Genomic DNA, 26,384 nt, shown 5'->3' with positions numbered 1-26,384 from the left:
ACTATGGAGTGTGATGTAGCTCCTCTCAGAACTGAAAACCCTCAGTTACAACTTGTTACTGTCTTCTAGATTTAAAACTTTTTAAAAGCTTTGTTACCTTGTTTTAAACTGTTTCAAAACCTTTATTACCAGGTTACCTTGTTTTAAACTGTTTCAAAAGCTTTGCTACCAGGTTTTCTTGTTTTCAACTATTTCAAAAGCTTTGTTACCAGATTATTTTTATTTTAAAAGGTTAATAGTAGAGAATATAACTAGATACCTGTATAGAACCTAGTTTACGCTTAAAACTATACCATAAAGCTTTATCCTTAAAATACCCATTATGCATCTATTAACCTCTTGAATTAGTATATGACTTATTGAGTACCTTACATACTCAGTCTTGTTGCTTTCAGATTGTTGCAATGGATATCAAACTCAACCCAGATGAAATTAAAGAGAAGAAATAAGGTCGCGTTCGCACCCGAGTTGCTTGTGGTATTGGGTTGCATCGTTCGTTTCGCTCCGTTGTGCCGTAGGCTCTTTTGTTTGGCTGGTCTGCTGTAGATACTTATCCACCAAATCATCTTTTGTTCCTTTCAGGTAATTATTTTATTCGAAGTATGTATTTGATATCACTTTATTGAATCCTGTGCGTACCAGCAACTTGATCCAGAGACTAATACATAAGGCATAGGGGAACCTGAGATCGGGATCCTGACAGATGAGGACTAACTTGTCGCCAATCAGGACGCCTACAACTAAGTCACTTAAGTGAGTACTATACATGTGATGTCCCAATACTATATATATATATATAATATATATATATATATATATTATATAATGAAATTCATATTTGTGTTTTCACACTTAAGTGTCCAATGCGGTGATGAGGAAGCACTTGAGAATTTAAGAGTATGTTTCTGCTATTGTCAGAGAATAATTTGGTTTAATGATATTGTCGTTTGATTATATATTGGGTGTGTTTAGTTGCCCGTATGAGTTTTTATAGAGCTGTAATATATATTTTGTATGAGTAGAAGCAGACTGAGTGGATGCAGTAACTTTAAAAATAAGATTGTTTGATTGTTTATATGAGCGGATGCAATGACCATATACCTACAGATACAATAACTATGTGAAGGTGTTTGGTTATCTACATAGACAGATACCGTGATCCTACACCTAAGACTAACGAGTGGACCCGTTGTAGCACTGTAGCAGATACAATATATCCATCGAACCAAGCTCCATATAGAAGCTCCATTCGATTGTATCCATCAGGCTAGATTTTAGTCGTATAATTACATCCGTGAATAAAAAAGAAACAATATATACACGTAACTAAATGACCTTCTCTATGAAAATGTACGCATGGACATCTGCAGGATGCCCTGATGGCAAGTATACTCTCTCTTGGTTTTGCATGGGAATAAAGTTATATACTTCATGATGTACTTTATTTCGGAATCCTTTGCAAGTTTGACTGAACAGAACTTTTCAACTAAAAAGAGAGGTAAGATATCCTTCTCTTCAGTACGCCGTTGAAATTATGCTTGGTGTTACCGTTTTGGGAATTTGCCACTAAATAAATATTTGTGTGTGTGTCTATATATATATATATATTCTACAAGGCTGCTCTTTGGGAAAAACAATATATCCTGTTGTGGAAGTTTGCAAGCTGGATTGAACAGAACGTAAAAGTTTACTCTTTTGAAATACAAACATGTAGAATATAAGTTTCTTCAATATGCCGTTGAAAATACACTTTGGTGTCCCCTACTCTGGATGTTCGACACTGAACAAAAAAATAGTATATGTACATGTATATGTTCTTTAAGACCATAGTGTAAATACAAGTTTTTGACAGGTGTATTATTATACCCATCCGTGGCTTTCAGACATGCATGCCTTCTTAACTGGAGTGCTGTAGTGGCATGCCAACCTTGTATAATTACATTGAACACACATACCATTCAGGAAAAACGTGGGGCCGATGCCTCACCAACCATTACATTGTCAGTTTGCCACCGGCAGAGCCATGAAGAAGCTACCTACTGTCGAGTTCAAGAAAAGAATTATTTTCTGATCAATTCCAATTAGTAGGAATGTAGGATTTGCTGACAGGAGAAAGAAATAATCAAATAAAATGATTAAATGTAAGTCAGTGTAATGGATATGGATTATTTTACATACTTTGAATGGAACAATTTTTTTTTAAGATTCCAGCTCTCAGTTCTTCTGTAATCTATTACATATGAACCAAGATTTGAAACAATTCTAGGATCAAGTTACTGTAGCTTCTGTTCATACGTGTCTCACGTATATGTACGTGCACATATATAGGTATGTATACATATGCATATGTATATATATGCATACATATATATATATATACCTATATACTTATAAGTATATATACATGCGCGTATATGTATGTATACATATTTTTTTAAATTCTAGAAAATAGCAAAAGTAATAATAATTATATTGATAAATCGGTTAGAATAATCTAAAATACATAGAAAAATATCTAAAACTCAAAAAATATGAAACAAATTTAGTTAGGTTCATATTACTATCATCTACATGTTAAAATTATGTGCATACATGAAAGTACCATTGTTTTTAAATGAATGTGTTAAATATTGATAAATTCATAAATAAATATTGAGATGTCCAAAATTAGTGAACACAATTTTTTTAGTCTTTTTTTTAATATCCTGAAAAAAAAAACAAGTGTGGTGTGGACGTGTCAATCCGCCTAATATGAATGACCAATAAAGCCCACGCCAGTGCCGTCACCTCGAGAACTCATTTCATCCCCCTCTCTCCCTTAGACACCTTTAGCTTATGCCACAGAGGAGAGGAGGAGCTTGTGTTGCCACTGCCGCCGGAGAAGGAGCAGTTTACCCTAACCGTAATTCCCAAGCAGCTGATTTTTTCTTGATTCAAGTTGAAAATCTTTAAAACTAAGCAGGAATTTTCCATGATGGAGTTCACATCGATATTTAGTTGATTTTCCCACCAAAACCAACTGAAAACTGTGAGTTTGTTGAAATTTTCTAAAATGATTTTGATTTTTTAATAAACTCAATTTTTTGGGGACAAGAATTCAATTAATAAGTTGTTTTGAAAGGAAAATCGGAGAAACGGAGGAGTGGTTTAAGAAAGGAAGGGGTTCACGATCGCCCGCTGCTTGTGTACCGAGCGGGCGCTCGCGCATTAGCCCCCCTAGCGCTGCGTTGCCCTTCTTTCCTGTCACCCACTGACCACTGTCACTGACTCGCTTCCATTTCTCTCTCGTTCCCTTCCCCTTCTACTGGAAACGAAGGCCAGGCGAGCGAGAGAGACCCCCCCCCCCCCCGGCCTTCGCCGGACCCCCGCCGGACCCTTCGCCGGATATGACCGGACTTCAGGTACGTCCACAGCACTCCTCCTCCCTTCCCTCCATGTTGTGTGACTTCACAAACCCTAAACCCTAGATCTGACCCAGTATTTTGCGGCGGCGGCAGAGGGGTAGGACAGCTGGGGGGAAGGTAGACGTCGGCGGCAGAGGGGTTTTGCGACGCTGAGATACTTCCTTCCTCTTCGTTGTTGGCTTGCTTCTCTCCCGGACCGAAGGTATGGAACCAAAATCCCACTCTTGTAGTCAAATGGTGTGGGTAATGGAGGTGGATTGGTGTTTGTTTTTGGTAGAGCTGGCAGTTGCGCGTGCTGATTTGTTGGAAAATTTGGTGAATCCTATCGCACCCCTAAATTCCCTGTATGGACATGACTTCATGGCCTCATTACCAAACCCCACAAAAAAACAGAATGATAAAAAATATACATACCCAACGAAAAAATAATGTTCATATTCAAGAAAGTATCGCACCTAAATAAGCGCCTGTATGGACCTGTGCCCTGTGGTAAGTCAAATAAGTAGGAATGCTCGCTTTGGGGCCTCCAATCGGGTAAAGACTAAGCCGAAACTAACCAGCAATTCCAAGGCAATAATAGCAGAGTTGGTGCAAGTAACAGCAAATTCAACTAAAGGGGAGCTATTTCGTGACTTCACCCAATCCATCTCGAGTAATTTTTAATTTGTATCAATACCTATTTGGTAGATCCTTTTTCTTGTACCTGGAACCAGCTTTGAACTTCTGCGGACTTCTAAATATGGTACCAAGCAAAAAAAAAAAAAAAAAAACTTGTTAGGAATTTCAGTCCTTGGGTCCACAAACTTACAGATTTATGCTCACTGGAAATGCATAACGTAAACATTTCCAATCCAACCAAACACTCAAGAATTCAGGGGCACAGAGCCAATTTGTTGATAAATAAGCATCAAACATGTAGTGGAGTTGAATCGTTACATTGGACTACTTTAAATGCCCCACCCAACGAAGATCCACCCAACGAAGGTCCCTCATTATCCAACAGTTAATGAAGTGCCTCCAGCTCAGTAATTGTATAGAAACAGTTACATGACTACAGGAAATTTACCAAAATCCAATCTAGCCTAAATCATAACTAACTGCACCACGTTTTTGGCAACCATGGAAGGCAGCACACAAAAATATGAAATAGCTACATCTTGAAGCTTTGAAGATCTAGGAGAGCGCGTCAACATACGAACATTGCAAATACAACCGTTGACCACAAAGCAAAGAACAAAGTCACAGGAAACGGGGTCGACACCGCGTTCCACGACCCTGGAACGCCGTCCCGATTCGCGGGTTGAAATCTCAGGGTCCACGTCCCGATTCGGGTTGGGTCACCGCCCCATTACCGTTGGGTCATGAGCTCAGGATCGAGGTTCTCCGGTGATGGGAGGAGAAGGGGGCAAGTGGAGGCGGGAGGGGGCGCTGCAACGGACGTCGAACGGGGAGTGCGTGACAGAAGCTTCTGAGGCGACTAGAGGTGACACGACATCAAAGGATTGAAAGGGGAGTGTGTGGCGGCGACTTCCGAGGCGATGAAAGGTGGCGCTGCTTTGCAGAAGGAGAGAGAACAGCAAGGGGGGAAGAAACGGCCGCTGCGCTGCGTGTGTTCAGACTCACCACTAATGTAGGGTTGGATGGGGAGAAAAAGATAAGGTTGGATGGGCCAGCAAATGACAACCCAATTAATCCTTCATTCCCTTTTCTTTTCTTTTTCTCCTTTTAAACATATGATGCATTTACGTGTGGATCTGGTCACATGTGGATCTTGTGCTTTGAACGCACGCTTCATCTTTGGGGTCACGTACCGCGTCGTGAATTGTTGTCCCGAAGAAGTATACCCCCTTCGTACCACACTTTTGACAGGTGTCGACCCGCATCCCACGATCCTGTTTCTCGACTCGGTTGACCCAGATTTCTGGAGACTATGGCAAAGAAGCTTAAATAAATAGACCGTTCTATCCACATGCATCCCAAACAACAGATTTTGTAGCTAGAGAGATCAAACAGTCCACAATGATTACTCAGGAGTCAGGAAACAGCCAATCCCTTGCCAATGACCATACCATATTGATACTTTGGGGGTGCGATGGACCGAGTGCGTGTGGTACATGTATAACAACCAATGCTCTGTATATGGTAACTGGGTTAATGTATGCTACGATGGTTAGCCAAAAGTATTACCATACAGCTTGGGCTCCTTTCAGTGGTTAGTTAACACCGAGCTGTGTGGTTGAGTGGCATTTAGTGATTTTTGGTCATGTAGTTATTGGAATCCTTACGCTATACCTTTTCTGGCAGGTTTTTTTGGAGCCCATATCCATGATTTCAGCTTACAAAAGGTGATCACAGCAGGTGAGGATGGAAGAGGAGGGACACCACGGGGTTGTATTGGTATGCAGCATCTGCGGGTTCCTTTTCGCTGTCCTTGGCCTTCTTAGCTTCTGGGTCCTATGGGCTGTGAATTGGAGGCCATGGAGGTTATATAGGTATGCTGGAGAGTATTTTTATTGGCATCTAGCATTTATATGTTTCTCAATTGGGCTTAACCAATATCTTGCTATGTTTATTGCTTGTTACATTGTTGTGGAATTTATCGTTTCCTAATTCCTAGTAAGATTATACATGTCTCCTCTTTTTACAATTGATTATCATATTTCTAGCCTCATCAAATTATCATAGGTAAAGCAGGAAACCTTCTTCTGCGTTGTTTGTGTCGTGGATGTAACTTTTTTACTTCCTATATTATCTGTCCATGTTTTTTGAGGTCCATCTTTGTAGTGCTATACTGGTATGCTTGTAGTGAACTGGCTGTTGCATTGTCAGACAACCAATAAAGTGTATTTTTGGCCTTTTGCTTATACAGTTATGCAGATAGGATAGTACCCGTTTCGCAATATCAGTTAATTTTCTTGGGATGTGTTTTGTTCCACAATGCAAGTCAATTGGGGAAATCAAGAGTGCAGTTATTGCGATATTTTCATTCTCTACCCCTTCTCTAATGCTGTCACAGAGGTTGAGTAGTTGTAGTATGCCATCCTATAGGGGCATGGTTGGTTGGATGGTCCAATGTCATCAGCCATTACATTGATTTGGTGCCTGCTTTGTTTACATGCATTATGGGTTTGGACTTATATTGTAAAACAAAGGGAGTAGTAGGTTTGGTACGAGTAACGCTGTAAGACATCATACTTTCTGGTTATCCTAAAAATGCTGTTTCATGTATGGAATATGTTTTTCAAATTGTGCCAGGTTATGTGTTTATCAGAAGGTATCTGCTAAATGCTGTTGTTTATGTTTGTTCTTGTTTTTGCGCATTTCCTTTTTATTTATTGTGCTCACAATGCTTTGACTACTGTGTTCTCTCATTTTCATTTGCCTCATTTACATGTTAACCTTTTTCCTTTTATTTTTGTTATTCAGTTGGATATATGCAAGGAAATGGCCAGCATATGTGCAAGGACCTCAACTAAGCACACTGTGCAGCTTTTTGACCCTTTTTGCATGGCTTGTGGTCATTTCCCCTATAGCAGTTCTGCTCGTGTGGGGAAGCATCCTTATTGCTCTTCTGGAAAGGAACATAATTGGTTTAGCTATTATAATGGCGGGCGTTGCTTTGCTTCTGTCATTCTACTCTATTATGCTCTGGTGGAGAACACAATGGCAAAGCTCAAGTATGTTATCTGTTCTTTGTCTTGATTTATAACTTAGCATTTATTTCTCTAGAATCCATGTAATGGTGTTTTATATGTCTGCACTTACTTTCATTAACTTGATATTTTGATGAGTGGTGTTTGTCTACGGTTTTGTTATTTAGAGATGTCGGGTTGAGAATGCATGCAGTCGCACTTCAAAAACTTTGACCACTAATATCAACAAAGTACTAATGCAAATGTCTGTCACATATAAATGATTTTAGTAGATTTGTCATGAAAAATACTTTTTAATTATACTTTCGATAACTTTTACTATCAAATGTTTAGGAAAGTAATGGTCAAAGGCGTGTATCAGAGACCCAGTCGATGTCCAAAACAACAAGTAAAAAAGAATGGTAGTACTTCAGAAATTTGAATTACCACAAAAACTATTGCAAAACATGTTAAAGTGACATTAAAGATTGTCTTGTAAGATTTTTGTGACCAAAGTTATGAATGACACACTGAGGCATACATAATGGGAACATTTATCGGCACTTTATTTAAGCTTTTCTAAAATACAGTATTACAGTTTTGTTTGGTTTTCATTAGTTGTTCCAGTTGTTTCTTCACATTGTGTTTTTGGCCACAGTATTATCTCCTTTTTCGTTATTGATCTTTTGGTGCTATTAACTAATGAACTGTTTGGTGGTTTGGTGCAGAGGCTGTTGCTTATCTTCTCCTCCTGGCAGTAGGCCTACTTTGTGCCTACGAATTTTGTGCTGTTTATGTTACAGCTGGTGCTAGTGCTTCTGAGCTGAATTCCCCATCCGGGTTCTTCTTTGGGGTGTCTGCAATATCATTGGCCATCAATATGCTCTTTATATGTAAAATACTGTTTAATGGTAAAGCTTCTATTATTCACTTCTTGTTGTGAATATCTTGTCACTAATCAATGTGAAAATGTGGTTAACTTCACTTTGTCGTATACTTATGCACAGTAAGTGGATTTGATGTTGATGAATATGTGCGGCGGTCATACAAGTTTGCATATTCTGACTGTGTGGAAGTGGCCCCTGTTTCGTGCTCACCTGATCCACCAGATCCTAGTGAGTTATACATGACAAAATCCAGCAGGTATAGTCCACTTTGTTTTTTTCCTTTCTTAAATATATAATATTACATATTTTCTATATCTACCACTCCTCTGCTTTACTAATAAGTTCATTTTCTTGAGATCAGTTGTTTTCACTATTTATGTCCAGTGATGGAATCAAGAGTGTAGCTTTTACAAATTTACCACCTCACTTTAGTAATGTAAACATTCACCATTTAAGAAGAGTAGAGAAGGTCCAATACTTTTTAATGTCTCAATTTTGTTTTTCTTTGGTCTTTGTGCATGATGGGCTTGGGCTTATATGGTTATATTGTGAAATGGAGGGAGTGCTAAATGCTAACTGGACTGTGCTTCCAACTCAACTAAGTTATATGTTGTTTCTTTGTATTATCTATCTCTTTGTGCCATTTTGATATGATGTTCATGTATTGGAATTTGGAAATGTAGGGTCTTGCGTCTAGGGCTTCTCTACATTTGCTCATTGCTTGTGCTTGTTGTCTATTCCATCTTGTATGGTCTTACCTCAAAAGAAGCACGTTGGCTGGGTGCTTTGACTTCAGCTGCAGTGGTGATTCTTGGTAATGTTTTTTTTCTTGTAATATTGATTGTGTACTCTGTATCTGTTTCTTTGACTTCTTATTTTCTTTTCTACAGACTGGAATCTGGGACTGTGTTCATTTAGGTTTGAGCTTCTTAAAAGTCGGATGATCGTGTTATTTGTGGCTGGAACATCAAGGGCTTTTCTTATATCCTTTGGGGTGCATTACTGGTTTGTATTCATCCTGGCACTTTTGTACTGGAATACATATGAGACCTATTATTCTTCTACCTGTTTGCTAACTAAAGGTATCGCATTAGGTACCTTGGCCATTGCATTAGTTATGCTTTCGTAGCATCTGTGCTTTTATCTGCTGCTGTCTCTTGCTGGATTTCTATTTCAAACCCCTCAGTTGCAAGGATTGACGCGCTAAGAAGTACAGTGATAAAGCTGCGAGAAGGATTTCGAAGAAAGGGACAAAATAGTTCTTCAAATTCGTCAGAAGGTTGTGGATCTAGTGTGAAGCGTAGTAGTGGCAGTGTTGAAACAGGTCAACACGGTAATGCTACTGATTCTATGTACAGAAGCAATTCACAAAGCGATGGTGTCATTTGGAACAATATTCCTTTTGATCGATCCAATAGTTGTCAAGAAGGTCGGAGCTCTGACAAGAACATAGATAGTGGACGTGCAAGTTTAGCTCATCGGAGTAATTCATGCCTTTCTGCTGTCCAAGACTCTGAAACTGCCATAGTTTCAGCAGATAGGCATGGGGATCCCGCTGCTTCGCTTGTTGTTTGTTCTAGCAGTGGTTTGGAAAGTCATGGCTGCCAGTCTAGTGAATCAGCCACTGCCTCGGGTAATCAACAACTATTTGATTTGAACCTGGCTGCAATTTTTCAGGACAGACTGAATGACCCAACGATTTCATCTATGCTAAAAAAGAATGGTGGACTTGGAGATGTAGAACTGGCTAATCTTCTTCAGGATAAAGGTCTGGATCCAAATTTTTCCTACATGTTGAAAGATAAAGTTATGGATCCACGGATTTTAGCTTTGCTACAGAGAGGCAGCTTAGATGCAGACAGAGAGCATCAAGATGATGTGGATGTCACTGCTACGGATTCAGACAGATTGGATACAACTATTATGAACCAGATCTCTCTGTCAGAAGAACTTAGGAGGAGTGGGCTAGAAAATTGGCTGAACCTTTCAAGGCTGATATTCCATCAATTAGCTGGTTCTCCATTACGTGCTTTTATTGTTTTTACCCTAATGTTCATCATAGAGACAGTGGCTGTGGCTGTCCATCAACCAGATCCCATCAAGGTGATAAACGCAACACATGATCAGGTAATTTTTGTTGCAGCGAACTGTAATTGCTTTGAAAGATCGACTATTATTTTGACCAATAGAGATATTATCTTAATTTGGCAGTTTAAGTTTGGTTTCTCGATACTGCTTCTATCACCAGTTGTCTGCTCCATCATGGCATTCATTTGGTCTCTGCATGCTGAAGAAACAATGATGACATCCAAACCCCGGAAGGTGATTTACACTAAAATAAAAAGTTTCACTGTTCTCCAGTGGCTGTTGCATGCCAGGATATGATTCTTATTAATAGAATTGTCAATTACTTACCATATCAGAACAAGTGTGTCATATAGTTTCTTTTCAAACATTTACTGTTTTCCAGTGGCTGTTGCATGCCAAGAGTAACTGCTATGTAATGGAACATAATTATTTGCTAGTGAGATATAGAAATTTCTTGTTTGGTATTTAGCAATACCTTTACCTGTGTGGGCATATAATTGCTATGTAGCGGAAACTGAATACCTTGACCTGGGAGTTATATGTGCTGAAATATCTAACTCCTACCTGTTAAAAATTTCTCAGCTGCAAATTCTGTTTATGATTTGTGCTTTATCTTCCTATAAATACATTGCTGTATTTGTTGCTTTTACCTCAAATATTAATGGTATCAACTATGACAACTCAACTTTTCTTTTTCCCATGTTCAGTATGGTTTCATTGCGTGGCTGCTGAGTACATGTGTTGGTTTGTTTGTCTCTTTCTTAAGGTACACATACTTATTCATACCTGAAACATCTGTTACTATTATTTTAATTATATGTGAATACGACTAATTAGCTTTTTGTGTCTTGCTTAGTTGATTAAAGATTTGCACAAAGAAATAAAGTGATATAAGCATAGCACTATATCATTCTAGTTTGATTTTTTATGTTATAATATATCGCTGCATTTTAGTATTGCATTGTCTAGTTTTTTTCATGCAATGCTGTGCCCCAACTTGGCTTCTGCACTGCAGAATCATATGAGACTTATTATGTCTGTAGAATGGATTGGTGTGGTTATTAGTGAAAACGATAAGATGTGTCTATTTTTTGGGAGCATAAAGTAAATTATACTGAAAACACAACATCAGGACTACAACAAGGCAAGCAAACAGAAAATATGAATATCTGTCATTCTTTGATTGGCAGCAGGAGGGACTTATCTGTTTAGATTCTTCAAATTTATCTCCAGCACTGGTCATCAGATCATAGTAAAGCTCCTTAGCTTTAAAATGCTAAACTCAATTTAGGTGGCACAAGGCTTGTCCAAAACTGGCTCTCCCCTTTTCTGTTTTTCTGGAGAGCAATCTCTATATATACTAATGGGGGGTTCCTTCAGGATTCCCAGGTCTAATAAAATCTAGAAATTCCCACATTAACCTGAGAAAAAAAAAACGAATTCAGAATTCCTGCGAATCCATCTATACGCGTCATTGTCTTGCCATTAATTTTTCATATTCGAGTATTAGACTCAGACCATATATGCTTACAAAATTTTCCCTGTAATTATCACTGCTTGCATGGGATTCTATCTATCTATAACTACGATGATTGTCTGAGGAGAAAAGATATAAGGACATTAAGGCCCCTTTTGAAATGCAGAATTTCTCCTATAATGCAGTAACTGAATTGCCTCCTATGAAATTCCCTCCTTTCTAATTGGGCATAAACATTACTGCACTAATTAACTGTTGAAATTCTCGTTCAGAAGCCTTACAATAAATTTAGGAGAATAAATTACACATTATCACATTTATAGGACAAGAGAAAGAAAGGAATTTGTCATGTTTAGTAAAATAAGAAAATAACTAGACAAAGATAGCTTGAAATTTCTGTATGGATTGATCATCATCATCTAAGTTTTAAGAATGTTGCATGTATCTTAGATTATTTTGATGCATATCATCAATGATATAATTTTAAAGCCTGTGCATAACATAAAGCTTTAGGGATTGCTCTTTCCTTGTTGGATAATGGATGCTGGCTACTACATATACCTACTGAAAAGTTGAATATTTCCTGCTCTGAAATATGCAAATAATCTTCTGTATATATCTGACTTACATATTTATGATGCTTTTAGCAACTTGATGTCTGCTATCAATTAATGCATTTTATTGGTGAAGATATCATGGCTTTAGTCTGAAAGTCACCTCTTTGACTCTGCAGCAAGTCATCAGTTATATTGGGCTTGTCTCTCATGGTCCCACTTATGGTGGCTTGTCTCTCATTTGCTATTCCTATATGGATGCATAACGGCTACCGTCTCTGGATTCCGGGAAGGGAATTTGATAGTCGTGAAAATATTAGTCAAACTCCAGGAAAGAAAGAGGTTTGTTGTTCAGTTCGTCATGAATTTTGCAATGGGCATTTTCTTTTCATTTAGATAAGCAAGCACAACATTCATCTATATAAGTTCTTTTTGCATTATAACATAAGCTGACTTGTGACACAGTCTTGTATTGCTAACTGGACTGATATCTGAAATATGTTTATTTTATCCATCTGTATAAGTTCTTTTTGCATTATAACGTAAGCTGTTTTTTGCATTATAACGTAAGCTGGCTTGCGACCCAGTCTCGTATTGCTAGCTGGCCTGATATCTGAATATGTTTATTTTAAACCAATATTATCCATATTGTGCTTGTCATATCAGCACGATCGCACCATGTTTTTATCACATCAAATATAAATTTACCTGGCCTAATTTATAGCACAAGTTTACTAAGATTATAGATAATCTGGAATGCATTGCAACCATCCAATAATGGTAATTTATGAAAATATGTTCTTGTTGCTTATCATTTTCCTTTTTTGGTTTCAGCGGTCTCTCTTTGCAATCAGCATAGCCATTTTCACTGCATCAGTTATTGGCCTTGGTGCAATAGTATCAGCGAAGCCTTTAGATGCTTTAGGCTACAAGGGGTGGGATACTGATAAGAAGAGCTTATATTCTCCCTATGCAACATCAATGTATCTTGGATGGGCATTGTCTTCAACAATTGCTGTGCTTGCCACTGGGACGATACCTATTGTTGCTTGGTTTGCCACATACCGGTTTTCACCTTCATCGGCTATATGTGTTGGCCTCTCTACAAGTATGTCCTATTTGATCTTTTTCAAAGTTTACATTGAATATTGAATGGAATATTTCGTGGACTACAATTTCAGATTACTAATTCTAGAGTCGTGATTTTCTGCAGCTGTTCTTGTATCCTTTTGCGGTGCATCCTATTGGGGAGTGGTAAGTTCACGAGAGGATGGTGTTCCTCTGAAGGCTGATTTCCTGGCAGCATTACTTCCCTTGCTTTGCATTCCTGCAGTGTTCTCGCTGTTCACTGGGCTGTACAAATGGTATAAAGCATCATCTTTAACATTTGCTGCCCCCACCCCCTGTATTTCTGATCCACTAAGCGGAAATTGCAAATAATTTCAGGAAGGATGATGACTGGAAGATTTCTCGTGGAGTTTATCTTTTCGTCGGCATGGGAATGTTGCTGTTGCTTGGTGCGGTTGCAGCTGTTATTGTCATAATTAGGCCCTGGACTGTAAGTGAAGTTTGTGACCTGGGTCTTATTGCTTCATGTTCATATTCAGTTACAATAGATTATAATTGGCCTGTCATCTTTATACAGGTTGGAGTTGCTTGCCTCCTAGTCATCCTGTTCCTTGTATTTGTTATTGGGGTCATCCACTACTGGACATCTAACAACTTCTATTTAACAAGGACACAGATGCTACTTGTTTGTTCCATTGCTTTTCTCCTCGCCTTAGCTGCCTTCCTGATGGGTTTATTTCATGGTGACTGAACGCTGTCCCTTAGATATCTTTCAACCTTTCTTCCACTGTTTTCATGTAGTCCTATATTTACTTAGTATATGATCTTTGCAGGAAAGCCTTTTGTTGGAGCATCTATAGGTTATTTCTCATTTATCTTTCTTCTCACAGGCAGGGCTTTGACTGTAAGTTTTGACATATGTTAAGATAACTGTTTGCAATCACTTGCTAGTTCTGATATTCGCTGCTTATATTGTAACATCTTTCTTGTAATGTTGAATGGATGTACCCCAGGTCCTTCTGTCACCACCAATAGTTGTGTATTCGCCAAGGGTATTACCTGTATATGTTTATGATGCTCATGCAGACTCTGCTAAAAATGTTAGGTACGGGTATGCCTTTCTTGAGTTCAGGATTGGTCGCAATGCCTTCCTTTCTGTTCTATCCCATCCTAAGTTTTATTGTCTGTTGAGAACATGCTAACATTAGGCTCTTTACAGTTATGCCTTCCTTATTTTGTACGGGATTGCATTGGCAACTGAAGTTTGGGGTGTTATTGCTAGTCTAATTATGAATCCGCCGTTTGTTGGGGCTGGTGTTTCTGCTACTACTCTTGTAATTGCCTTCAGTTTTGCTGTTTCTCGACCATGCCTGACTCTTAAGGTTTGTACCTTTGTGCAGCTAAAACTAGCGTATTTTATTCAACTGAACAATCTTTTTTCTTGCTCCCTTTTTGAAATATTGATTTCAAGTAATAATTTTTTAAAAAATCAATCAGATGATGGAGGATGCTGTTCATTTTCTCAGCAAGGATACAGTTGTGCAAGCAATGTCGCGGTCTGCTAATAAAGTAAGTCTTTGTATATTTGTACTATAAAGATACCAAACTATTCCCTGCTTCTAAAAATTGGTCAATGTAGTTATTTGTGTGCATGCTTTTATACCTTTTCCATTTTATGTTACAAACAGTTTCAACCAGTCTCTACTTTGCTTGCTTATTAGCATCTCATGCCGAGATTATCAGCGTTGTTCATGCTTAATTTAGTGCATCTAAGTTATGTGGTAGTTCTATCATTGTGTCTTGGGAGATACATATATTTTTTCCAATTCTATGTCAGAAGCTCTTCATTTGCAGGCAGGATCATCTGATCAGAATCTTTTTAAAGAATTCACCATGTCCAGGATCTGTACATAATGAAATTACTGTAACAGTATGGTATTTTGTTGTTTTCTATATTGTTAATATTTTTTTTTTCAGACTAGAAATGCTATATCTGGGACTTACTCAGCGCCTCAGCGGTCTGCAAGCTCTGCTGCTCTTTTGGTTGGAGATCCTGCTCTTTCATTGGATAGGGCTGGGAACTTTGTGCTTCCTAGGGCTGATGTTATGAAGCTGAGAGATCGTTTGAGAAATGAAGAAATTACTGCAGGATCTTTCTTTTGTGGAGTAAAAGATTGTTTAATGATTTGCCCTCAGTCCCTGGCAAATGTAGATTTTCGGAGGAATATGTGCGCCCATGCACGTATTTTGGCTTTAGAAGAGGCAATTGATACTGAATGGGTGTATATGTGGGACAAATTTGGCGGTTATTTGCTTCTTTTGCTTGGCTTGACTGCCAAAGCTGAACAGATACAGGTATAAATTTGGTATCTTCTATCATTCTTGCCCCCCCCCCCCCCCACATTTGTTGATTTGTTAGCATTGATAATGGTGTGAGGCATTTCTGTTTTGTTTCAGGATGAAGTTCGTCTCAGACTTTTTCTGGATAGCATAGGTCTTTCTGACTTAAGTGCCAAAGAAATCAAGAAATGGATGCCTGAAGACCGGAGGCAATTCGAACTCATTCAAGAAAGGTAATTTTCCAGTTATTTTTTAATTATATCATGGTTATATGTAGGGCACATATCACAAAAAATCATCATGGGCTCATTGTCATAATTTGCTCTTATTTGTGTCTACAGCTACATAAGGGAAAAAGAAATGGAAGAGGAGGCCTTGATGCAAAGGCGAGAGGAAGAAGGGAAGGGAAGAGAAAGGAGGAGGGCATTGCTGGAGAGAGAGGAACGGAAATGGAAGGAGCTTGAAATATCATTGTTGTCTTCTATTCCTAATGCTGGAAGCAGGGATGCTGCAGCCATGGCAGCAGCTGTCAGAGCTGTTGGAGGTGATTCTGCTCTGGAGGACTCTTTTGCCAGGGATAGGGTCTCCTCAATAGCTAATCACATACGAAAGGCACAACTGGCTCGGCGAGCAGAACAGGTTATGTCCTGCAGACACCCAATTTTTTTCAACTTATAAAACACAGCTTTCATCATTATGGAGCTTTAAAAGTGTACTTTTCTCTGAGTGCATGAGTTGGGGCATAGTCATAGGTTATTTGTGGCACACCTTGGAGCTGGTTATCTAACAACAAATCAGTATCATGAAAAAAATAGAGATGTTACATAATCAAAGGCTGGAATCCTTTTTTTTTTTTTTTTTTTTTGCTAACGTTAGTAATGCATGTTATATGTACATTTCATATAGTGGTTGTTGTTGGCTAATACTCTTTGTACCTCTTAACTTGTTATGAACTGTCAAACAGACTGGCATTCCAGGCGCTGTATGCGTACTTGATGATGAACCAAGGAGTGCTGGCCGTCATTGTGGAGAACTTGACTCTTCTCTTTGTCAAAGTCAAAAAGTTACCTTGTCCATTGCAGTAATGGTTCAACCGGTATCTGGTCCAGTGTGTCTTTTTGGAAGTGAATTTCAAAAGAAGGTTTGCTGGGAAATCTTGGTGGCAGGATCAGAACAGGGAATGGAAGCTGGACAAGTTGGTCTTCGATTGGTGACTAAGGGTGAAAGGATGACAACTGTTGCTAGAGAGTGGAATATCGGTGCATCGAGCATTGCAGATGGCAGGTACCACCTATTCTCAACTGTTGTATTTTGTTTAGAAATTAAGAAATCAAAAGCAGCACCTACCTGTTTGTCTTTTACTTGCCATGCCTGTGCTGATGAGCATTTGGTTTCTCTTACCTGTTGCTTATTTCTGTGGGTTTACTTGTAGCTTGTACGGGAAAATTGTTCTTCATGGACATTTATTAGATACATATGTTTTTGAAGTACTTGTTGGGTTCAGACCTGTTCACTTCTACTGCATCATGCACTATGACATTACTTTAGTTAAACTAACGCAAACCATATTTGGAAGCAACTGAATGGTGTATGCTCATTTACTAGTAAGATCTTATAGCTGCTAATGTGGATCTGCAGGTGGCACCTTGTCACTGTAACTATAGATGCCGACCTTGGTGAAGCAACTTCTTTCATAGATGGAGTTTACGATGGATATCAGAATGGGTTGCCGTTGCCAACAAATAATGGTATTTGGGAACCTGGGACTGATATATGGGTTGGTGCTAGGCCACCCATAGACTTAGATGCTTTTGGTAGGTCAGATAGCGAAGGTTCAGACTCAAAGATGCAGATAATGGATGCTTTTGTATGGGGAAAATGTCTGAGTGAAGACGAGGTTGCTGTGTTACATACAGCCATGTGTCCTGCTGAGTATGGCTTATTTGATTTCGCAGCTGGTGATGCTTGGCATGGAAGTTATTCTGCAAGGGTAACTCTTGCTTGTACCTAGCAATTCTGCATTTTCCCTTTTTGTGATGTCATGAATTAGGAAGGAAAATGAAACTATGAATGTGATTTTCTTAATTTACTGTTTCATTCAGGTGGATGACTGGGAAAGTGAAGAAGCTTTTGAGCTATATGATCAAGAGGATGTTGAATGGGATGGACAGTACTCAAGTGGTAGGAAACATCCGGTGCATGATGTTGTAGCTATTGACATTGACTCCTTTGCTAGGAGACCAAGGAAACCAAGGTTTGAGACACGAGAGGATGTCAACCAGCGTATGCTGTCTGTTGAAAGGGCTGTCAGGGATGCTCTTATTGCAAAAGGGGAGAGAAATTTTACTGATCAAGAGTTTCCTCCAGATGATCGATCTTTATTTGTAGATCCAATGAGTCCACCTCTAAAACTGCAGGTACTCCACATGCACATCTCTAGCATTTGTGCGAAATATATTGGTTTAAGTCTCTTGACATATCTCTATTTATGTGTTTAGGTTGTTTCTGAGTGGATGAGGCCTTCTGACATAGCAAAGGAGATATCTATCAGTTCCCAGCCTTGCTTGTTTTCTGGTTCTGTAAATTCCTCGGATGTGTGTCAGGTATAAACCTTTTGCTTTGAGGTGCTGTGTAGTTGGAATTTTTGTCAAGGAATTTAAGGCATGATCACATATCAGCTGAATTGATATCCATTTTGCCCAATTGTTCTTTCTAGGGTCGGTTGGGAGACTGTTGGTTCCTGAGTGCAGTCGCAGTTTTAACTGAGATGTCCCGAATATCTGAAGTTATAATAACTCCTGAGTACAACGAAGAAGGGATTTACACTGTCAGATTCTGCATCCAGGTATTCAATGATCTGAACCATCTGCTGGGTCATGTCGGATGTGTACTGCTTTATGGAGATATACACGTATATACTACTTAAAATAGTAGCTAAGTTATATGACATCTCTAGCTACCCAATAGTGCCGTCAGGCCCAGCACAACATAGACTTCTAAACTAGAGTTGATAACACTAAATTTGAGGTGGTTGCTAAGAAGAGTTTAAACACTTAATATACCTTATAACATTGGTCCCACGCAGTTTCCATATATCTTTGACATGTATATATATATCGATTGGCCTTCCACTAAATGAAACATATATATATCGATTGGCCTTCCACTAAATGAAACAATATTCACAAAAATCACATATGTTCCTTAGTGATTCGGTGATTCCTTATTATGATATATCATAAATACCACGCTTCCCATATGGGTAGCTAATCCCACTTACATATAGTGCATGTACTCTATCCAAAAGATGTGGAAAAAAATTGTTAGTGGATTACTAATATGTAACAGATGAAGAGTTCACTCACTTATGCATTATTTTGCCCTGTGACTGAAAATTTATCTTTACATTGTGGACAGAATTTATGCATCATCTTTCACCAATTTGACTTTTTCTGAGTTTATATGTTGTATATTTTCTCTAGGGTGAGTGGGTAGCCGTGGTTGTTGATGATTGGATCCCCTGCGAGTCTCTGGGGAAACCAGCATTTGCTACTAGTAAAAAACAAAACGAGCTATGGGTATCCATTCTTGAGAAAGCTTATGCAAAACTTCATGGCTCTTATGAGGCGTTGGAAGGTGGGCTTGTGCAAGATGCTCTAGTGGATCTCACAGGAGGGGCTGGTGAAGAAATTGATATGCGGAGTCCCCAAGCGCAGATTGATCTTGCCAGTGGAAGATTGTGGTCTCAGTTGCTGCATTTTAAACAAGAAGGCTTTCTTCTTGGTGCTGGAAGTCCTTCTGGATCTGATGCTCATATCTCATCAAGTGGCATTGTTCAGGGACATGCATACTCAATTTTGCAGGTTTGCTCTCATTTGTGTGTGAGCTTCTGGCAAATTGTAAGCTCTCCATTCCTTTTTATCCACTATACATTTATGCAATTATACTGTATTTTCAGGTAAGAGAAGTTGATGGCCACAAACTCATCCAAATTAGAAATCCATGGGCAAATGAAGTTGAATGGAATGGACCGTGGTCAGACTCGTCGCCAGAGTGGACTGAACGAATGAAGCATAAGCTCATGCATGTTCCACAGGTACTTGTCTCTTGATATCAAATTACTTGCTTAGATCATATCGCACTGGCTATGGTTAGAAAGAAACATATTTCAATTGAACTAACAGCTCAGAGCCCACCACACAAACTAACACATTGCACCAGTAGGAAATGAAATACAGGTCCAAGTTTGATTACATTTACAGATCTGACCCACCCCCCTTATCTCTCTCATCCTTGTTGCAGTCGAAGAATGGGGTATTCTGGATGTCTTGGCAAGATTTTCAGATCCACTTTCGATCCATATATATTTGTCGTGTATATCCACCTGAGATGCGTTACTCTGTCCATGGGCAATGGCGTGGCTATAGCGCAGGTGGTTGCCAAGATTATGACTCATGGCATCAAAATCCTCAGTATCGACTTAGAGTAACAGGACGTGATGCACTATACCCTGTTCATGTGTTTATTACCCTCACACAGGTATGTCCCAACCTGCATATGAAAGACTAGGAAATGCACACTGATGTTTATCTGCATAAATTTCATGCTTTTCAGGGTGTTGGTTTCTCTAGAAAGACAAACGGTTTCCGGAACTACCAATCTAGTCATGATTCTTCCATGTTTTACATTGGAATGAGGATACTCAAGACACAGGGCTGTCGTGCTGCTTACAATATCTACATGCATGAATCAGTGGGTGGAACAGATTACGTCAATTCAAGAGAGATATCATGTGAATTGGTCTTGGAGCCGTATCCTAAAGGATACACAATTGTACCAACTACCATCCATCCTGGGGAGGAAGCACCTTTTGTTTTATCAGTTTTTTCAAAGGCACCAATCAAGCTAGAAGCTGTTTAAATTCAAGATAGGGTCTGTGTTCGGTGCTGGTCGCTGTGCCTTGCATCTTCTGGGCAGGGATTCTTGGTGTCCATGTAACAGAGTCCAGTTGTGGGTTCTAGAGGACCGGAAAATGGTAAGTATTTGATTCGTGTCCGCTGTGTAGGAGTTCTCTGTTTCCTTTTTTTCTTGGTCGGATAGGATGAAGTGATAGTTAACCTGATATAGTAGGGTCTAATGCTAGTGTGTTCCAAACTGCAAACAGCCTATGTCATATACTCATGTATTCATTGAGATGCAAAATGAAGGAATTGATCTAACTGGCCTTATAACCATTTCAGGGTATAGCGGTTGCCTGTTGCTGGGAGTAATGATTCAGCAGCTCTGCTCTTCGACCTGAACTGCACTTCATCAGACCTTGCTACATGCAAGTGCATAAGCTTGATTGCTTATCGCAGAGCTGATAGAAAAGGCAAATGCTTCTTCTGCTAAAGGAAAGAGAGAAGGCAATATTTCCTGTTACATTGTTGCATGGTGTCGATGTGTCAGATTCATGATTCTTTGATCACTGCGCAAGTGCAGGGTGTGAATATTGCCGGCTGTGTCCTATGCTTGTAGATAGTGGTGGCAACTAACATTCAGACCTGGTAGCCCCTTTCTGTGTATAGGTATCCCGTTTACCCTGTAAATTCTATAGAGTTAAACTAGTTAAACCTTGTGCCTTTCATTCCTGTTAGTGCATAGGGGTGCAGCTGGGAAATATCTTGTTAGCAAGCTGCAGTTTTGCTGATCCGAAGGTGAAGTAGTTGGCCATAGTTGTTTTCATTGATTGCCCTGTATTTAATCGAAATCTGATCTATTCAATGAAGCTTTTTTTGTTATCCTACGGAGCTGACTTTGAGTTTACATTGTGCTGCTGCAAAACGCTATGGAAGACTAAGGGCACGCTTTGATTCCTGAACAAATTTGCCACAGCTTAGTCAAGATGTAATGAAACCATGGAGGGAAGTTTTATAATAAAAAAATTGTAACTAATCGTGTGCTTACAGCATGCCAAATTTATATCGGAACTGTTTTTTTTTTCTTGTAGATTTCTTTGAAACTGCGCTGCGGCCCTCTTAGCTTGGTACTGGCCTCTATATTTTGGTGGTGCAGTATTGTCTGGCTGCTGCACAGTGTTTCTTGGATTTGGACCGTCCTTTTGGTAGTGCAGTATTGTCGGCGGAGAGTATTGATAAAATAGATAACATACCAAATTTATATTGTAAAAATAGATAATATGTTATAATATTTGCAAATATAGTATGTGTATATGACACCGAAAACAGGTTTTTGGTATACCGTGCACCGAAAAAGAGGAGGTCGGGTGTTTTTAGCACCACGCTGTCACGTGCTGTGGCTTTCGGTGCCATCTCTTGTCGTATGCTGCTGCTTTCTGTGATGTCACTTGTCGTATGCTACTGCTTTCGATGCTTCCTTTGCCGCGTGCTGTTACTTTCCTCATACCTTTGTAGCTAGTGCTATATAAAATGAGAGCTAGCTTCAATTGAAGAGCAGCAGGAGAGGAGCAACTCGAGGAGCAGCAGCGCAAGTTGAACACTTCGAGAGCGCTCCTTTCAGTTATAGTAAGTATTTAGATTATATATTTAATTAATACTTATATTAGTAATAGTAATTAGAGTAAGTATATTGTTTAATCCATTCAATTCTATTTATTTAATTATATTAAGTTAATAAATTAGAGTACTTCAATTATTTGGTTAGTTTGATTTTTGAATAGTCAGTGTAATTAGATTATTTACTTAGTTTAATAATATGAATTTTATTAATCATGGTAATTAGATTATTTTCTTAATATAATTGTATGAATATCATTAACTAGTATAATTAGAGTATTTACGTAATTTAATCAGAGTTATTAGAGTTATATAATTAATTAGATTAATTAGTTTAATTCAACTAATTTCATTAATTAGCTTAATCACTTAGGTTAAGTAGAGTAATATGATTAATCTAATTATTTAAATAGGGTACTGTGAATTTATTTAATGGTTGTCAAATAATTATGACACGTAACTTTAAATATTAATCATGATTTTTAATAGTTGTTTATTATTTATTAATTATTTCGAGATTCCTGCTGTTTAATTTTTATGTAATAGTTATTTAGTAAATATTTATTATTACTTTTAATGTTTATTAAATATTTAATCACAATAGTTGTATATTAATACTTAGTTATTGTTTATTAAATATTTTAATTCAATCTTAAATATTAATCATTTCATTTGAATTCAATATTGATTGTTTAATTAGCATTGTTAATTGCTTAAATATTTAGCATTGTTAAGTACTAAACTATTTAATTTGCATTGTTAATTGACTTATTATTTATCTAGAGGCGTAATTAGTTGTGTGTCATATATACATCCAAGTAGTTATTTTATTATATATATGTTTGTTTAGCAGATATGGTATGACTATCTATATTTGTTATGGAGAATATCCCGTAGTTTTACACGGGAGACTTGTAACAATTCAGAACTACCGACACCATAGAGAGTCCAGTTTAGCTACCTATTGACCTTGATAGCCTGAAATCATATGTTATAAGTCTTTTACGTGTGAACCAGTAGTCTCATACTGTTGTCCTAGAGGATGTGCGGCTACGATTTGTTCCAAACAACTCAATCGTTGTCTATATGTTGTTCAAGATGAGAAAGAACAACGCATGTGCTTTATAATCATGCAAGGCATTGTAGGAGAACTTTGAAATAAGGGTGTACGTAAACATAGTGTTACAACTGGTGCAAGGTAATGCAGTAACTAGCGTGGAATGATTAGACCAGCAGGTGATGCATGAAAAGGAGGGAGGGCATGTCGGGGAAGGCAGTTTTGGTATAGAGGGAGTTAGAGTGGATCCTTCTAAGGTAGATGCAGGATGTATAGATGATGAAGCCGGAGATAGTTTGGATGAAGAAGCTGCTGACAACGATGACCCAGTACCAGTGATCCAGTACTTTTGTGGTGCTGGGCTACTGGATTATATCGTCGTTGAGCATAACACCTTATCTAACTGGGGATACCAGAATAATGACATCCAGGTCGGACAAAGGTTTCGTAACAGGGAGGAGGTCGTCCACTTTATTAGCAACTATGCTGTCATCACAAGAAGAGACCACAAATGCGTCCGGTCTAACCCTACGAATATGAGATCAGGTGTATCAAGCACCTGAATTGTCCCTACTTTGCATGAACACATAAGACAAAATATGAGAACTATTTTGTGATCAATAGACACAACCCACACACATGCAGCGAAGAGGTTTTAGAAATGTGATCCACACCGTTGATGTGGGGTTTATAGCCTAACTCTTCGTCACCCTTGTTGGCATGGACATATGTTTATCGCCAAAATCGATTATTGAGGAGGTGTAGACTGAGACGATTATACTGATCAATTACCACACCGCATGACGAGCGAAGTAGAAAGTGTTGAATATGCTATTTGAAAACTTCGAAGAGTCTTACAACTATGCTCCGAGGCTACTGCAAAAGATTGCCATGATGAATCCAGGGACTCAGTGGACTATAGTAGATGAGCCAATCAAGCTAGAGGAAGTGTCAGGGACTTAGTGGACTATAGCAGATGAGCCAATCAAGCTAGAGGAAGTGTCATATAGCACCACTGACTGATACCTCATTAGGTTATTCTGGTCCTTTGGACATCGAAGCTTTCAAACATTGCAGACCGGTTGTATGTGTGGATGCCACATTTCTGAGCGGTAAGTATCATGTTACCCTAATGACAGCGATGGTGGCGGATGCAAATAATAAGATCACTCCTCTCACATTTGCAATGGTTGAGAGTGAGAACAATGTTAGCTGGCTAGGTTCCTCACCTTGGTGAGGACACGTGTCGTGGGCAATAGGGAACAAGTTTGCATCATCTTAGATCGCAACAAGGGCCTTCTGCATGCGTTGAACGTGCTGCATGATAACACAAACTACTCCATTGCATGACCTGATGTGGAGAGAAGGTGGTGGATACGACACTTGGACACGAACCTGTATACAAGGTACTGCAACAAGTCTCTTGTAAAGATATTCAAAGGGTTGTGTCTTTAGAACCATCATGTGAAGTTCAACGAGATATCGAGAGAGTTAAATGAGACAACTTGTAAGATAATGGCAGAGCAACAAGCACAAGAGGATTATCTGCAGACGCAACTGGTGGGGGCCAAACTATCGTTAACCGTTCACATGCTACGTTTAGCCAGTGGATAGCGGGAAAGCCGGCAGAGCATTGGACCCTAATCTATGACAATGACGGTGCCAGGTTAGCACATAGCATTTTAATGATCGTATTTTACCCTTTTTATGCAAATAACCCTTCTAAAATTATTTTATCCCATGTTAGGATGACAACGAATATAGCGGAGGCGTTCAACAATGTCCTAAAGGGTGTACGGAGCCTCCCGTTGTGTGCCTTCATTGAGCTCATATTCTATAGAACGGACAACTACTTTTGAGACTGTGGTAATACTGCTATGGAGTGTAACATGTGGTTCACACATAAGGTGGATGAAATCATATCCAGAAGAAAGAACAATGCACACTTTTATCAGACTAGGATCTACGACCTAGCCAACAATGAATTCGAGGTCATGTGCCACTGCAGGTATGCTTCAGGGTATATGAAAGTACATCTAGGCCCCTATGTGGGTTTTGGATAATTGATGATAAGCGATTAAGGGACTAATGCTGTTTAATGAGTTTATGAACATGTATTAGTCTCATGAAGTGTTAAATGATGCTAGAGTCCCTCAAAAATGAAAAGAGAAATGACTTATGGATACTCAATAGATTTAAAATTATCTTTTATTTTTGAATTTGAGTATAGGTATGTCGTACTATCAAGAGGGCTGCGTTTAGATAGACTTGAATATGTCTTAGTGCTCAAAGTATCTTTTAGTCTATTTGTAAGAGATACAAAACACCTCACGAACACTGGAAAACTCTAGTGTAATGTTTGAACCTAGAAGTTCCGGATAGCCGAAACCTCCTACTCTCTCCGGATAGGGGTCTCGGGTTGTATTTATTTATTAAACTCGGAAGTTTCGGATATTTTCAGAACCTCCATATTATGTAGCTCCGGAAGCTCCGAATTATCTCTAGTTGGGGCTCTCGGGTTGTATTAGTTTCTTGAACTCGAAAGTTATGGATATTTTTGGAACTGCCAGATTCTGTTACCTTAGCAGGGTTTCGAGGGTAGCTATCTCAGGGCAAACCGGAAGTTCTGGATTGAGCCAGAGAGCAATGTAATGACTAGTTTCTGGGGGTTAGGTATAAATACCCCTCACCCCTTCACCTAGGGGGTGTTGACCTACCTTGAGCCAAAAGCCTCTAAATCACATTTTAGAGCTCTCCTACTCTCTTTGCTTCAAATTCTTGATATATTTTGAGAGTTTGGTGAGGGATTTGAGATTGAGTACTAGTGAACAACATTCCCATCTTTGAGCACTTGAAGACATCGTCAAGCCACATCGACATCGCGTTTATTACTCTTGGAGGTTCATACTCCTAGATGGCTACGCGTTACTCGGTGAGCACCCAAGCTTGTGGAGTGCTACGAGAAGTTTGTGAAGGTATCTCCTCACCTTCACAAGGAAATAGGATACTTGAGTAAGCCCAAGCTCAATCTTCATGGTCGCTCGATGAGGAAAAGGATTGAAAGAGACCTGACTCTTGTGAACTCCTCAATGGAGGCGTAGGATCCTTGGATCCGAACTTCAGGAAACAAATCACTTGTCTCCTTGCTCACTTTCTTGTGTTCCTGTGTTCATTCGCGTTCTAGTTGACTTTTGGGCTTTTTGCCTCGATTTACGCCGTTGTGTGTTTGTTTCTACAAGTGTCTTATGGAAATAACTCACTACATCTTTTATAACATGTGATAACATCTAGAATCAACTAGAAATCCCTAGGGGTTGTTCATTTTCGAATTTACTCACTGTGACCGGATTATCCGGGTTGAG

General features: G+C 38.9%; 1 protein-coding gene across 3 annotated transcripts; it reads left to right on the top strand.

Annotated features, from left to right (window-relative positions):
* Positions 1 to 3,245: 3,245 nt before the first annotated feature.
* On the top strand, positions 3,246 to 21,235 carry LOC133916281 (calpain-type cysteine protease DEK1-like). Of its 3 annotated transcripts, none has more exons than XM_062359893.1 (33): positions 3,246 to 3,401; positions 3,479 to 3,606; positions 5,709 to 5,896; positions 6,831 to 7,081; positions 7,765 to 7,947; positions 8,044 to 8,179; positions 8,607 to 8,737; positions 8,814 to 8,928; positions 9,018 to 10,050; positions 10,135 to 10,245; positions 10,719 to 10,777; positions 12,222 to 12,384; positions 12,877 to 13,150; positions 13,256 to 13,406; positions 13,489 to 13,600; positions 13,688 to 13,853; positions 13,944 to 14,014; positions 14,124 to 14,215; positions 14,330 to 14,492; positions 14,608 to 14,679; positions 15,088 to 15,465; positions 15,568 to 15,683; positions 15,792 to 16,089; positions 16,415 to 16,734; positions 17,089 to 17,440; positions 17,553 to 17,867; positions 17,949 to 18,053; positions 18,167 to 18,295; positions 18,933 to 19,313; positions 19,409 to 19,546; positions 19,753 to 19,989; positions 20,065 to 20,485; positions 20,691 to 21,235. In XM_062359893.1, exons 3-32 carry the CDS (start codon positions 5,769 to 5,771, stop codon positions 20,368 to 20,370), a joined length of 6,486 nt encoding a protein of 2,161 aa, XP_062215877.1. In that variant the 5' UTR covers positions 3,246 to 3,401; positions 3,479 to 3,606; positions 5,709 to 5,768; the 3' UTR covers positions 20,371 to 20,485; positions 20,691 to 21,235. The 3 variants fall into 3 exon arrangements, with proteins under 3 accessions (XP_062215877.1, XP_062215876.1, XP_062215878.1); XM_062359892.1 differs by having other exon boundaries at positions 3,250 to 3,401; positions 3,498 to 3,606; XM_062359894.1 differs by lacking the exons at positions 3,246 to 3,401; positions 3,479 to 3,606; positions 5,709 to 5,896; positions 6,831 to 7,081; positions 7,765 to 7,947 and having other exon boundaries at positions 8,043 to 8,179; positions 8,693 to 8,737.
* The last annotated feature ends 5,149 nt before the right edge of the window (positions 21,236 to 26,384 follow it).

Source organism: Phragmites australis, chromosome 4 (genome assembly GCF_958298935.1).
Source record: "Phragmites australis chromosome 4, lpPhrAust1.1, whole genome shotgun sequence".
Lineage (NCBI taxonomy): Eukaryota > Viridiplantae > Streptophyta > Magnoliopsida > Poales > Poaceae > Phragmites > Phragmites australis.
Note: the sequence above shows the minus strand (reverse complement) of the source record. Positions and strands in the feature narration are given on the sequence as shown.

Excerpts from the sequence above, each read along its gene's own strand:
- LOC133916281 (XM_062359893.1), top strand. The coding sequence starts at position 5,769 with ATGGAAGAGGAGGGACACCACGGGGTTGTATTGGTATGCAGCATCTGC. Across the intron at positions 14,680-15,087 it reads TGTCGCGGTCTGCTAATAAA|ACTAGAAATGCTATATCTGG; the intron begins GTAAGTCTTTGT and ends TTTTTTTTTCAG. Across the intron at positions 15,684-15,791 it reads TTCGAACTCATTCAAGAAAG|CTACATAAGGGAAAAAGAAA; the intron begins GTAATTTTCCAG and ends TTGTGTCTACAG.